The sequence below is a fragment of the Bos mutus genome, chromosome 10, assembly GCF_027580195.1.
Source record: "Bos mutus isolate GX-2022 chromosome 10, NWIPB_WYAK_1.1, whole genome shotgun sequence".
Lineage (NCBI taxonomy): Eukaryota > Metazoa > Chordata > Mammalia > Artiodactyla > Bovidae > Bos > Bos mutus.
Genome location: NC_091626.1, coordinates 64,933,054 through 64,947,210, shown reverse-complemented (window position 1 = coordinate 64,947,210; position 14,157 = coordinate 64,933,054). Strand labels below are relative to the sequence as shown.

The 14,157-nt window shown below is 43.5% G+C and overlaps 1 protein-coding gene across 3 annotated transcripts in view; it reads right to left on the bottom strand.

Moving 5' to 3' along the window:
* The window catches only part of CDKL1 (cyclin dependent kinase like 1), a 51,882-nt gene extending 39,263 nt beyond the window's left edge, over nt 1-12,619 (bottom strand). The window contains exons 1-2 of one of the 3 annotated variants that reach the window (XM_070378106.1): nt 12,319-12,619; nt 11,492-11,778 (exon numbers count right to left, since the gene is read on the bottom strand). In XM_070378106.1, coding sequence (XP_070234207.1) covers nt 11,492-11,662 — 171 coding nt within the window. In that variant the 5' untranslated portion in view covers nt 11,663-11,778; nt 12,319-12,619. Of the gene's footprint in view, nt 1-11,491; nt 11,779-11,933; nt 12,223-12,318 lie in introns of those variants that run through there. The other 2 variants (XM_070378105.1, XM_070378108.1) reach the window with 2 other exon arrangements.
* Nucleotides 12,620-14,157: the final 1,538 nt, after the last annotated feature.

Below are 14,157 nucleotides of genomic sequence, written 5' to 3'. Positions count from 1 at the left end.
ATAATGGAAAAGAATATAAAAAAGAATGTGTGTGTGTGTGTATATATATATATGTAAAGCTGAATATGTAAAACATATATATGTAAAACTGAATCACTTTGCTGTACAGCAGTAATTAACACAACATTGTAAATCAACTATACTTCCAATTAAGAAAAGAATACTGGACTTCCCTGGTAGTCCAGTGGCTAAAACTCTGGGCTCCCAATGCAGGGGGCCCAGGTTCGATCCCTGGTCAGGGAACTAGATCCCACATGCCTCAACTAAGACTCAGTGCAACCAAATAAATAAATATATTTTTTTAAAAAAGGAAAAGAATACTGTTTTAGATTAAAGGAGGTTACAAAAACATGACAATTAAATGCAATGTGTGCTCAGTTATTAATCATGTACTAAAATATACATATAATATACATGTATATATGCTTATTCTCATAAACACATTATATATATTATTGAGACAATACAAAAAATTTGAACACAGACTATATGTTAAATAATAGTACTGAATCAATGATAACATTTCTAGAATGTGGAAATCATATTGTGGTACATAGAAAAATTTCTTTGTTCTAGGAGATTCATGCTGTATAGTTAAGAAAAATGTGTGTGCATCAGCCAAAAAAGTGCGTGCGTGTGTGTGATAGAGGTAGAAATGAAGTGGAATTCTAACTGTTAAAATTAGCTAGATTAATGAATCTTGTTAAAGATACACAAGTATTCATTGTATTAGTCTTTCCACTTATGTGTGTATAATTTTTTTCAAAATAAAGAGTTATGGGGGAGAACCCAGGAGATTTTAAAGAAAATTTTGATCTCTGGCTTTAAGAAAAAGTCTCAGAAAGACTAGCATGCAACCACCTGCTTCTCACAAGACAGTCTCCAGTTTGCCCTAGTCTCCACTGCTCCGTCTTGTCTTGCGTTCAGCCTGTTTCACTGGTTTACGTTACCAGTGTGAATCCCCACAGACATCGGAGTTAGTAAACCATAAGAATGCCGAACATGGTTAAAAACAACTTATGGAGATATGTTACTAATCTATTTAAAATAAGCCAATTAAGCAAGATTAAGATAATGGACCTAGAAATGGCACGATTAGCAACAGCAGGATTAAATTCTTAAAGATGTCACAGGATTTCCCAAGGAGACTTTTACTGAGTTGGGAAATATTACTCAAATAATAATTCAACAAGTACTACGGGACCAGACACCTTTAGAGATTACGAACACTCTGATTAGACTCTAATGCTAGCGAGCATTCACACGGTTCTCTGCCAGCATTCAGTGGAATGGGGCCTTGGCACAAGAGCACATGGAATTAAGCACTGAATAAATACTGAAAAACAGGGAACCATGACTGTCCTGTTCCCCACAGCAATTTACAGTCATCAGGACGGTAATCTGCCCAGCAGTGTTTCTGGTCTGATGTTTTAAGACAGGAGAGACCATGTGAAGTACTAGCTCCTTCAGCTTCTCCTCTTGGTCGCCCACCTTCTGCCAGCCTGTACCTTTCTCTCTCCTTTCTCTACTGTTCCTCCTTTCTCCTACTCTGTCCTTTGCTGCTGCTCTTTTTGAACCTCTGCTTTCCTGCCCTTGCATCCTTAAGGTGCGTGACCGCTGTACAGTGTTTGTCCCCAAAGCACCCTGCTCCCCTCAGCAGTGAGTCAGCAGAGCAATGCCAAACAGAGACATAAATCATGGCGATAAGGTGGGCCGGGTTCCAGGAGGCACTGGAGCTTGCCCAAGGTTACCCAACAGCTTCGATCCGGATCAGAAACTGAAGCTCCTAACTGCGGCTCCTATTCCCAAGCAGCCTCACAGCCCACAGCCTCACTGGAAGTTATTGAAAGTGAGGAGACTAGGGAAAAATGGAATGCTCTGAACATGTGGTAGGTTGTTACTCTTCATGTCTGCTGCTGCTGCTGCTAAGTCGCTTCAGTCGTGTCCGACTCTGTGCGACCCCATAGACGGCAGCCCACCAGGCTCCCCTGTCCCTGGGATTCTCTAGGCAAGAACACTGGAGTGGGTAATTACAGTCAAATGAGAGCATGTTTCTGGCACATAGTACATAGTCAGCATTCTTACCTTCCTGTACCTCATGGACCTTTTTTTTTTTCTTGTTACTCAAAGAAGTCTTTTTACACAGCTTTTCTTAATCATCCCTCAATGAAATTTTAACTCCACAAATATACAGTACATCTGTATATGTACTGTATGTATACGTGCTTTATACAATAAAAAGTTAGGACCCCCATTGCTAAGAACCAACTTTCACCCTCTTCGGTGACACTGCTCATTAAGAATGAATGAACTGCACTTCCACTCACCACATCACTTTGCTTGACCTCCCAAATTGTTTGTAATTATTTTATATTGTTAGGTTAATCGTGTTTGTATTATGGCTTGCAATTGTAATTAACTTTTATTTTTTGTCTGGTTATTGATTGTGAAAACTGATAAATATCTTCTACTATTGTGATTATGTAACTGTTACTCACTTCATACCATTGTATCATGATTTGTCAACAGAAAAAAATTGAATCCTTTATCACCAAAACTATCATTTAATAGGAAAACCTCTAATAACTTTTTAAAATCTAGATGCATATCAGAATTATCTTGGAATTTTTTGAAAAACACAAATGCCCAGGTATTTCTCCAAAGCTCCAGATATGTTTCTAATGAGTAGCTGTGTTTAAAACCAACTGGACTAAATGATGATCTTTTACTTTTATCTAGTTTGTTTCACTTTTTCTAGTTCATATTTAGTGCTCCCATTTCATTTAGTTTATGTTTTCCAATTTCTCTATCTCTTCTTTTTTTTTGATGTTCTTCCTCAAGTCTTTATCAAGCATACTAGAAAAGCTTTTGTATACATAAATAAAAATAGTAGGTATACTATATATATTTTAGAAAACTTACAGATTTTTGCCTAATTTAAAATTTATGGCATTTTGATTCTACTTGTTTTTCTTAGTATGAATAGAATGATAGATTTCTAATTTAAAAAAAAAAAATAGGTATGCAAACAAGCAACAAAGGTTTACTGTATAGCACAGGAACTATAGTCAATATTTTATAATATTACACTATAATGTAATATTATAATATAATGTAATATTAAATTATACCAAAAGATAATCTCAAAATAATATATGTGTATATGTATAACTGAATCACTTTGATGTGCACCTGAACCATTGTAAGTCAACTATGCTTCATTAAAATATATATATTAAGGGAAAGAAAATGAATGAACCTGGGATTTCCTGGTGGCTCAGTGGTAGAGAATCCTCCCAATGCAGGAGACACAGGTTTAATCCCTGATCCAGGAAGATCCCACATGCCACAGGGCAGCTAAGCCCATGCATCACAACTACTGAGCCTATGCTCCAGAGCCGGGGAGCTGAAGCCACTGAGCCCACGTGCCCTGGAGCCCGCGCTCCACAACAAGAGAAGCCATGGCAATGAGAAGCTCGTAGCCCACAGAGCAACGAAGATACAGTGCAGCAATCAATAAATTAATTAATTAAAATACACAATAAAAAAATCAATGCGCTTTACTGTAGTGTTTATAGTAAAGTTTTAAATGGACATTTACCCCCATGTTTATCCTCACCTTTGTGGGTTGCAAACCATAACTGTGTACCTACTAAAACAATCTATAGGGTTAAAGAACAAAAATTGGAAAGAACTGATATTCCAGTAAGAACCCCAGGTTTCCATGAAAGCCATGAGTCTCCGAAGTAAGGCTCACTGGAGGCAAGAGCAGGATAAATCCTGAGGACCAGTCACTGGGAGACTTCAGAAAGAGTGCAGTGTTTGGTCTTCCGAGGCGTGGGAGCAGCAGGGCGTGGATGTGGGGGCCGACAGAACTGTGTGTGCATCCAGCTCACTAACCAGGAGGCCACAGCAAGTCATTGACCATCCTACATCCTTCAGTAAAATGGGATAGCAATGCCTGCCTCCTAGGGTTGTTGTAAGTGTAATTTGTGCATCTTAGGTAACAATCCTCGGGCTTTCACCCAAGACCACTGGGTCACCAGATGGGAATACGATTCCTTCTCCACGTCATCACTCTAGCTTTTCTACCTTTTGGAAGGAGGGTGTGTGGTGTGCTGTCACTCAGTCTCATCTGACTCTTTGCGATCCCATGGACTATAGCCCACCGGGCTCCTCTGTCCATGGGGATTCTCCAGGCAAGAGTGTATTGCCATGCCTTCCTCTAGGGAATCTTCTCGACCCGGGGATAGAACCCAGGTCTCCCGCATTGCAGGTGGACTCTTTACCATGTGAACCGCCAGGGAAGGACGGTAGTCACAAATTTTGACTGATGTTTGTCTGATCTACTTAAAGGCCACTGTACCATCTGCCGGCACCTCATAGCTGCTGGCTGGCATTCTTTGATTCCACTTCCAATAGTTCTATCATTTGCATTCCACAGAGAGAAGCTTCTGCAACACAGAGACTCGGGACCTTAGTAATCCAATGATACTGGGCCAGTCGGCTCATGTTTGCTTAGAACCACACAGCTTTTTTCTTGCTGGACACACAGATTTTCCCCAAGGGGCTGGGTTGGATTCAAGTACAGCCACCTGCTTTATGTAGAAGCAGTGACCACTTCCCACCACAGGTCTGTGATGCCAGACTTTTTTTAAAAAAACTAATCTGTAGTCTTGGATATTTCAAAATTTTATTTTTTCATCTATGGCTGCACAGGGTTTTTGTTGCTGCACATGGGTTTTCTCTACTTGTGGCAAATGGGGGCTACTCTCCAACTGTGGTGCACAGGCTTCTCCTTGCAGTAGCATCTCTTGTTGAGGCACAGGCTCTAGGCACATGGGCTTCAGTAGCTGGAGTGTGTGGGCTCAAGAGTTGTGGTGCACAGGCTTAGTTGCTCCACGGCACGTGGGATCTTCCCAGACCAGGGATTGAACCCCTGTACCCTGCACTGGCAGGCAGATTCTTAACCACTGGATCACCAGGGAAATCCCAGCCTTCTTGATTTTAGATGATTTCCTTTCAGGAACGTTGTCTCTCTCTGTAACCTGGCCTCTCTCATGACCATCACACCTCCTATCCAAAATATCTTTATATGTTTGAACCCTAGTTATGCAAAAGGGGTTGAATTCTTTCCTGAATGGTTCATGGGTCATAGCACAAACCAGCTGCTGTATATCCTGGTAGAAGAAGTTCTAGGCCCAACAGCTTTAAGATAGCTGTGGCTCCTGTTACCTAAAGATTAAGGAGAGTGAAGGGAAAGAACCTAGCAACATTCCAAATAAAAGAAGAGGTGGCCTAATCTCCTAACTGGTCCCTGAATTGGTCTTTTATTATGCTATAATAGCTGTTTTTGGTCATGGTCCAGGTTGGCAACTCAAGGTGAGTTACCTTGACTAGAGCCAAGGTCATGGCTCCAGGAATTCTCTCCCTCCATTAGCATACTCATTTCTTTCATATTACAAACAACAACTTCAAACACTCTCCCTTGATGCCACATTCTTCTAAGCACATACTGCCCCATTTCTCAGTTTCCTTTTATAATAAAACTTCTCAGAAGAGTTGTCTCTATCACTGTCTTCACTTTGCTCTTTTGCTCTTGAACCCTCCCTGATGAAGCTTTCATTCCTACCTCTCTACTCAAACAGCTCTCGTTAAGATCTCAAATGACCCTCATATTTTCAACACACACACACACACACACACACACACAGAAGTTGTTCAGTCGTGTCCAACTCTTTGCGACCCCATGGATTGTAGCCCACCAGGCTCCTTGGTCCATGGGATTTTCCAGGCATGAATACTGGAGTGGGTTGCCGTTTCCTTCTCCCAATGGCAAATTCTAAGTCTGTACAAAAGGTGACCTTTGACAAATGCTCCTCATTCTTGAAACATTTGCTTCCTTCAGCCTTTTGTTTTGTTTTGTTTTGCCACACCATGTAGCTAGTGGGCTTCCCTTGTGGCTCAGCTGGTAAAGAATCTGCCTGCAAGGTGGGAGACCTGGGTTCGATCCCTGGGTTGGGAAGATCACCTGGAGAAGGGAAAGACTACCCACTCCAGTATTCTGGCCTGGAGAATTCCATGGACTAACTATACTGTCCATGGGGTCACAAAGAGTCGAACACGACTGAGCGACTTTCACTTTCACATGTAGCTTGTGGGATCTTAGTTCCTAGATCAGTGATTGAAATCAGACCCTCTGCAGTGGAAGCATGGAGTCTGAACCACTGAACCCCAGGAAAATCCCTTCCCTCAGCTCATAAGGACATTGACCTCAAATTTTCCTGCCTCAAAGAGCACCCCTTCTTACCTCTTTCACTGGTTCCTCAGCTTATTGACCTCCAGATGCTGGAGCTCCAGGGCTCAATCTTTGACATTTGTCTCTCTGCTCCCCTTGGTGGAAAGGTCCCCAGACTATTCCCTGAATGCCAGACTTGTGCATTCAATTACCCACTTTACAGTGGGTCTGCATCTCAAATATTACATTTCCAAAACAGAATTCTTGATTTTCTTTCCCCTAAATTTGCACCTGGGTCTCCCTATCAGTGAATGATCTCTTTGTTCTTCCAGGTCCTCAAGTGAAGAACTCGAGTCATTCGTGATTCCTCATCCAACCATCAGATTCCTATGTGCTCTCCTCTCTGAATATATCTTGAATCTGACCACCTCCACAGCTGCCTCTCTGACCCAAACCCCATCACCTCACACCTGGGTCACATGAAGTCTGCTAACAGAGCTTCCTGCTCATGAAGCTGGAGTAAGCAGCCGCTAGAGGAACCCTTCTGGGATATAAGACGTGCCTGGGCACCCCTCTACTCAAAACCCTCTGATGACTCCCATCTCACTCAAAGTAAAATCCACAGCTCCTACCATGGCCCACAGGCCCTCATATCTGACCCACTCACCCCTGTAACATCGTCTTCCATGACTCTCGTCCTCACTTACCCTGCTTCAGGCACACTCTTCTCTTTGCTCCTTCTACAACACACCAGAACACACCTAGCACACATCCCTTGATCTTCCCTCGGGGCCTCTGTCCTACCCTCCACCTGCCTAGAACGTTTTCCCCCTGAAGAGCTGCAAGAGTCACCCCTTCACATCTCCTCTGGAATGTCTTCAAATGTCATTCATCAGGAAAGCTTTCCCTAACCACTCTGTATAAAGAAGCAAGCCCTTCCCTCACCTTAACCCCTTACCCTGCTTAATTTTTCACCACGTGACATGCAGGTTTACTGTTAGTCTCTCGTTTGTGAGGACAGACACCTAGAACAGTGCCTGAGACATGACAGGCGTTCTGCAGAAATCCCTGTGTTCACGCCAAATGAACACGTGTCAACTGTCTTACACACAGGTGTCGCATCAAAACCACTGACTGAGGGACTTCCAAGGTTGGCCAGTGGCTAAGACTCCATGTTCCCAATGCAGGGGGCCCGAGTTCAATCCCTGGTGAGGGAACTAGATCCCACGTGCCACACCTAAGAGTTCACGTGCCGCAACTAAAAGGTCTCACGTGCTGCAGCTAAGACCCAGGGCAGCCAGATAAATAAATAAATACTAAAAAATAAACGAAAAAACGCTGACTGAAAATATTGACGTCTTTTTTTCCCACAGTGGAAAGTGAGTTTGAGAAAGGGTGGGATAGTCGCTTTGTGCTCAGGTACTGCAGGATAATTTTATTTCTGTCACTGCTGTTTTAGAGTATGAGCTGACTATTTCGTTCATGTATTTGTTTGGCTGGGTCAAGTCTTAGTTGCGGCACACTGACCTTCATTGTGTCATATAGGATCTTTCCATGAGGTGCATGGATTCTCTAGTTGTGGCACCCCAGCTTACAAGCTCCTCAGCATGTGAGATCTTAGTTCCCCGACCAGGCACCAAACACTCAATCCCCTGCATTGCAAGGTGGATTCTTTATCACTGGATCACCAGGGAAGTCCCTGGGCTAATTTTAACTGGAGCCATTGTTTATTTTTCTAAAAGCCTAATTATGTAACCTGGAAAAAATAAGATTCAAAATGAAAATATTAAAGGGTTGACTGCAATAGGACTTCTTGGTGAAGAGTGGATTACATTTAGAGAGCAATTTATGAGTACAAATACTGAATTTATCTCATAAAAACGTGTTATACTTTTTTTTCCCCAAGTGGCGTGAAGTAATACTATTTGAAAAGTGTTTCAAATGTTCAGAAAAATATGTTTTCTAAAAATATTAGCAAAATTGGTTTCTTGATAATAATTTTCATCCTTAAAACCATTTACCAATGAATGGTTACATCTTCATATATGCTTCACATCAAGAACAGGAAACACTATAGACGTGCTGCCTTAATAATTAAGCAATTGACTGCTGGACAGTTCACTCCCATGATCTTATCTGCTTAATGGAAACAACTGTAATTTTTAAAAGAGTCCAATAGCAATTATTAGGAGTTGCTTTAAGTCATTAAATAAATGGTTTTAAAAACATATCTGAGGATAAATACATGCCAAATTCTACTATAATATAAAATCCAAGGGACCATTCCTTTCTTTTGTAGTATTAGAATTTTGTTGTATCAGATAGATCTTAAAAGTAAGACATCATCTGATCCAGGGAGTTTTGTTCTCAGACATAGTACTAACTTTTGTGACATTTAGGCTGCACAAAACAAATGAAGTCTACATTTTCATCAATGGATAGTGAAATGGGAAAAATAGGGGCAATGATCTCTCTCTCATACACACATACACTGTTACACTTGTATCCTCTCACACACCAGAGAAACGTATATACAGAGAGATGTTGACTTAGTTGTCAACTACTCTCTCAGGAAGACTGCTTTCTCCTAAAGTTATATCGTTCCTAGTTTTTAAAAAATATTAAAATGTCCTTTTGTTTATGAAGTAATGGTGATAAACTAGTTTCTTCAAATGTTGACCACCCAATCTGTAAAAATATTTTTTTTGAAGTTTATTGATTCATGAAATTTAAAAGTCTGCAAATGATAACTTTCTATTAAAAATATCTTAGCTGGTTTCCCTCTTTTCAGGTGAAAGCCAAACTCTTCAGCCTGGCATTTGAAGCCTTCTATATCTGGTCTTAATCTGCTTTTTTTACTTTCCTTATCACAATAAGGGCAGTCTGGGGTTCAGCCCTTGACCAATGTCACCCACTAAGGTCACTAAGATACCTTTAGCCTCAGTCATCCTAGTTCCTGATCTTAGCAAAGGTCATTAACAGCCTCAACTCTGTGAGGGGTATGCAAGGAAAACCCTAGGAATGCACACTCAGTGAGCCCTTGAGTTCACAGAACTGTGCTTCGTGCCCAGGTTAGTATTCCCCTTCCATGGTCAATGGGGCAATGCCTTGAATGCAGCTCAGACGGGGCCCTAAACACGAACCTAGACCTCACCAATTTCTTGTTCTCATGGACAACAACATGTCCCCAAGGCAGGATGGGCATCTGGGACCAGGTGCGTGGATGTGCAAACCATCACTTATCCCAGGGCCAGACCTGTATTCCAGGACATTCCTTGCACCCCTTCTTAATGGACATTGGCTTCCTTTCCTTTTCTTTTCTCCCAGGCCTGTTAGCACCCAGCAGGAATCTTGGCTAAGACTTTGGGGTTACCTGTGTTCCCTCCATACACTGCTTTCCACTATGCACCTTTTTTTTTTCTCCCTAGCAGAGACTGGCTGCCCTGAACACCTTATCTCTCATTCCACATTTCAAAGTCTAGTTTAAACAAGCCTCCAAACACTTTATTTAGAGGGCTCAAACCAGGCATGGGAACACAAGGTGAATGGCACAGGCCCTGCCCACTAGGAACTTAGTCTACTGGGAGTGAGAGCTGAGGGAGAATTCATCTCCCACCAGTTACACATCTGTAAGACAGGATGTACACTTTAATGCAAACATTATTTTAGGTATAATGAGACTCCATAAATATTTACTGAATAAATATATGGAAAAAATATGACTTAACAAACCCTCAATTCATTTATTCAGCAAATATTTAAGCGCCCATTATCAAGAATATCAAGAATTCAGACAAGTTAGGGCTTGAAGGGACAGACTCTACTGGTAATCTAGTCCCATCACCTCATACAGACCAGAGGAGTCTACAGCTGTGTCCTTGATTTTGGGGAATGGAGTGTTGTGTGCCTTGAAATCAGGGTTCTGCGTACACACCTATCCTTCAGAGGACATCAGTATTCAGTTATTCAAGAAAACACATCTGACTTCCTAATTTATTGGCAACACCTACCCTTTCTTTTTCGGTTGTGCCATAGGGCATATGAGACCTTAGTTCCCAGGCCAGGGATCGAACCCCCAACTCCTGCAGTGGAAGCACACAGCCTGAATCACTGGACTACCAGTCACACAGAGTCGGACAAGACTGAAGCGACGCAGCAGCAGCAGCAGCAGAGGTAAGAGGAGACGCCCCAGATACTCCACTCAGCCCCCACGAGGCTGCCCTTCCCTTGTTGGATAGTCAGTTACACATGTCAGAACACAGAAAGTGAAAGTGAAGTCGCTCAGTCGTGTCCGACTCTTGGCGACCCCATGGACTGTAGCCTACCAGGCTCCTCTGTCCATGGAATTTTCCAGGCAAGAGTACTGGAATGGATTGCCATTTCCTTCTCCAGGGGATCTTCCCAACCCAAGGATCAAACCCGGGTCTCCCGCATTGTAGACAGACGCCTTACTGTCTGAGCCACCAGGGAAGTCCTAGGTCCTGTTTAAAACCAGACCCAACAGAGAAAGTTAATCTGTTGAAAGAACCTCCACCATGTTCACTGCAGGTCGCACTCTACATAGGGCAGGATTTGGAGTTCATCTTCACAGAAATAAAAAAAATGAAGGAAAAATACTTTCCTTCTTCATTTCCATTTCAGGAAACAGATACTTTCAGCTTGTAATAAACACTCACCCCCTCCAAGTATCATAGTCTCCAAGAGCTAACTAGTGAACATTTTTAAAGCAGTTATTTCACTTACAGAAAAATCCTTCTTCTAGAGACAAGACAAAGACATTATGAAGCTCAGCAGTAGATCAATACAAGGTGTAATGAGAACCTGTCAGCTTCCTGGGAGTTTGAAAACAGGTGAATGATTAATTCTCTTCACAGACTAAGAATATCAACAGAGGCTAGCCTAGAAGTTTAAAAATCATGCACACCAGCAGACTTGAGTTGTGGAAAGTTCCTATACTGTTTAAGTTGATGAATCTTGAGGAACAAGATCTACAGGTGACATGTGAAAGAAGCTATCGGGAAGAAAAATAAAATATCCCACAGCAAGTCTGAAAGTGAAGACCATCTTTCCCCACACCTATGACTTTCTAATTCATTATACAATTGGTGACTGGTGCACAGATACCCCATCTGTATCATTGAGGACCAAAGTCTGTGAAGGAAGATGTGACCACATCTCAAGGCATTTATTTCATATAACATGTCTCACTTTAATTTTTTTTTAGTTCCTGAAAATTCACCTTAAAGAAATTACCTTGAGCATGCGGATTTCTCGAAGGGCGATTTTCTTTATGACAGGGTCATCTTCTGATTCCAGAAACTTCTTGATGGCCACAATCTGACCTGTGTCCCTGTTTCGGCATTTGAAAACAACTCCATAGGATCCTTCACCAATTTTCCCAATTTTTTCATACTTCTCCATCATTGATGAATAAATTCTTAAAATGGATCTTCACATAGTTTGAAAATGTCGCTTAGTAAATATTGGCATGAACAGCCCCACTCAACAATGGGTCTTTGTCAAGGACCTAAGACAGAAGACTGCAGTTGTTACACAATTAGGAATCAACCCAGTCCCTTAAACCCTCGCCCCTCAGCCATGGCCACTCGGTCAAAGACGACGGCCTCGAGTCAGCTGCCTTTGGTAACTCAAGTTTAATCCTCTGTTGTATATACCCTGAAAGTTAAAATGTAACCTGTCATCCTGAAACGAGCCGAGTTGTAAGACTATCTTTTCAATGTCAGGTTCATCCGATCTAAGACACATGAGCTGGCTGGAGGACCTGGAAGGTTAAGGGCTTCCCCGGTTCTAATATCGGGTCTCGTTTCCTTTCCGCAAGAAGACACCGCCCGACTCCCTGCGGGGGCGGCGGCGGGGCGGGACAGGAGGGGAGAGCCCCGCGAGGTAGGGCCCGGAGCCCGCAAGGAGCAGGGCAACGCCGTCCTGCCGCCGCGCGGGGCCGCGGGGAGACCCTCCTACGTCGCCCCCGCTTCCCACCCGAGCTCTGGCCCGCGCCGCGCAGCCTCGTGCGGCGCCACGTGGCGGCCTGGCCCGCGCCTCCCTCCCCGCCCGGGACTCACGGCGCCGCGGCTGCCCCGCCGGCCTCACTCCAGCCTAGCCGACTCTGGCCCCGCTCTGTCGCAGCCCGCCGGCCCGCGATCCCTATGGGAACCGGCCTCCGCCCCAAGCTGGCCAGGGCGGGGCCGCCGCGCCCATAGGCGTCCCTCCTAGACCCGGCCGCCGTCCTAGGTGCGGCGAGAGGCCCGGGTGGGCGGCCCTGGGGACCCGGGAGGAGCTGTGCGTGGCCTTCTGCCCCGGGAGAGGAGGCCTGCAAGATTGCAAACTCCAGCAGGTCGTGGAAAACGCAGCTCTGGCAGTCTGCTGCAAAGACGCCTGCGCTGGGAGCCGCCCCCGCCCCCGCTCCCCCCACGCCCCTGCCCCACTCCCACTTCCCTCGCAGCCTGTACCACACGGGGTGATAACTGTGACCTCCTATTGCGGGACGGTACACGCCTTGAGGGCAGCCTCTGTGTCTGCCCTGGTCAGTGCTGTAGCAGCCGGTGACGAATGAATGAGTGAGAGAAAGGGATCCACGAAAAGTGGAGGAATGGTGACAGTATGATGACTGAAGCCGTCTACACTTCCTTCCCACAAGCTGGCAGGGCTGTGGAGGGGGGTACGGTTCCATTAGAGCTGGGCTTATAACTTGGGAGATGGAGGCTCACAGAGCCAGCCTTGTCTTACATTCCTTATTTACATCCTTCTCCCACCTGGCTCCTCGCTCTGGTCTGAGCACAATGAAGGAAAATGAATGGACCTGGGGGAAATCTCAAAATATGGTAACTTGCCCTGGGCAGATTGCCTCAGTATTTTATCATCTTTTCCATTCCATAAGCGCAGGATCAAGATGGATGTTGCCGTGGAAGCAATAGCTGAAGAGAGAATATTTTCATACTGTCTATGAAGTGGGGACCAATCCTGTGCCAAGCAGAATGTCACTAAATGTAAATCTGGATAGGGTTCAGGAAGGAGCTGCAGTTAGGAGGAGAGAGTTTGGTGGCTGCCTTGAAAATAGAGTGGCATATGAATGGGGTCCAGGGATGGGCTAGAGGTGGTCTGTGAACTCCCCCAAAATTGTTTGCAAACTGTGTTTTCTGTCTCTATAGTTATGCCTCTTCCAGCATGTCATATAAATGGAATTATACATTGTATAGCCTTTTGAGGCTAAGCTTCTTTCTCTTAATAGATTTGAGATTCATCCATATTGTTGCATTTATCACTAGTTCCTTCCTTTTTATTACTGAGTAGTAGTCCATTGTCTGGATATTATTTATCCATTCCCAACTGAACATTTGAGTTGTTTCCAGTTTTGGTGGTTATAAACCAAACCACTATAAATATTAGTGTATGGTCTTTTGTGTGAACATATGTTTTCACTTCTCTTGAGAAAATAATGCAAAGGAGGAGTACTGCTGGGTCATATGTTAAGTATATATTACTGTAAGTGACTGCCAAAATGTTTTCCAAAGTGACTGTACCATTTTACATTCCTGCCAGCAATGTCCCAATTATTCTGCATCTTTGCCAACATTTGGTATTCACTTCTTTTGATTCAGTCATTCTAAAAGATGGGTAATGGTCTCTTGTGGTTTTAATTTGCATTTCCCTAATGACTAACATTGAGCAGTTTTTCATATGCTAATTTGTCATCTGTTTTCTCACTTAAGAGTTCCAGAAGGTTTTTGTAAATTCCTTGAGGTTTTCTCTGTGGACAATCATGTCATCTCCGAATAGGGACAGTTTTTGTTCTTCCTGAGTGGTGTGCTTATTTCTTTTCCTTGCCTTACTGCACTTAGTACATCCTCCAGTGTGACCTCAAATAGGAGTGGTGAGAGCTTATGTGCCTGCTACTGATCTTA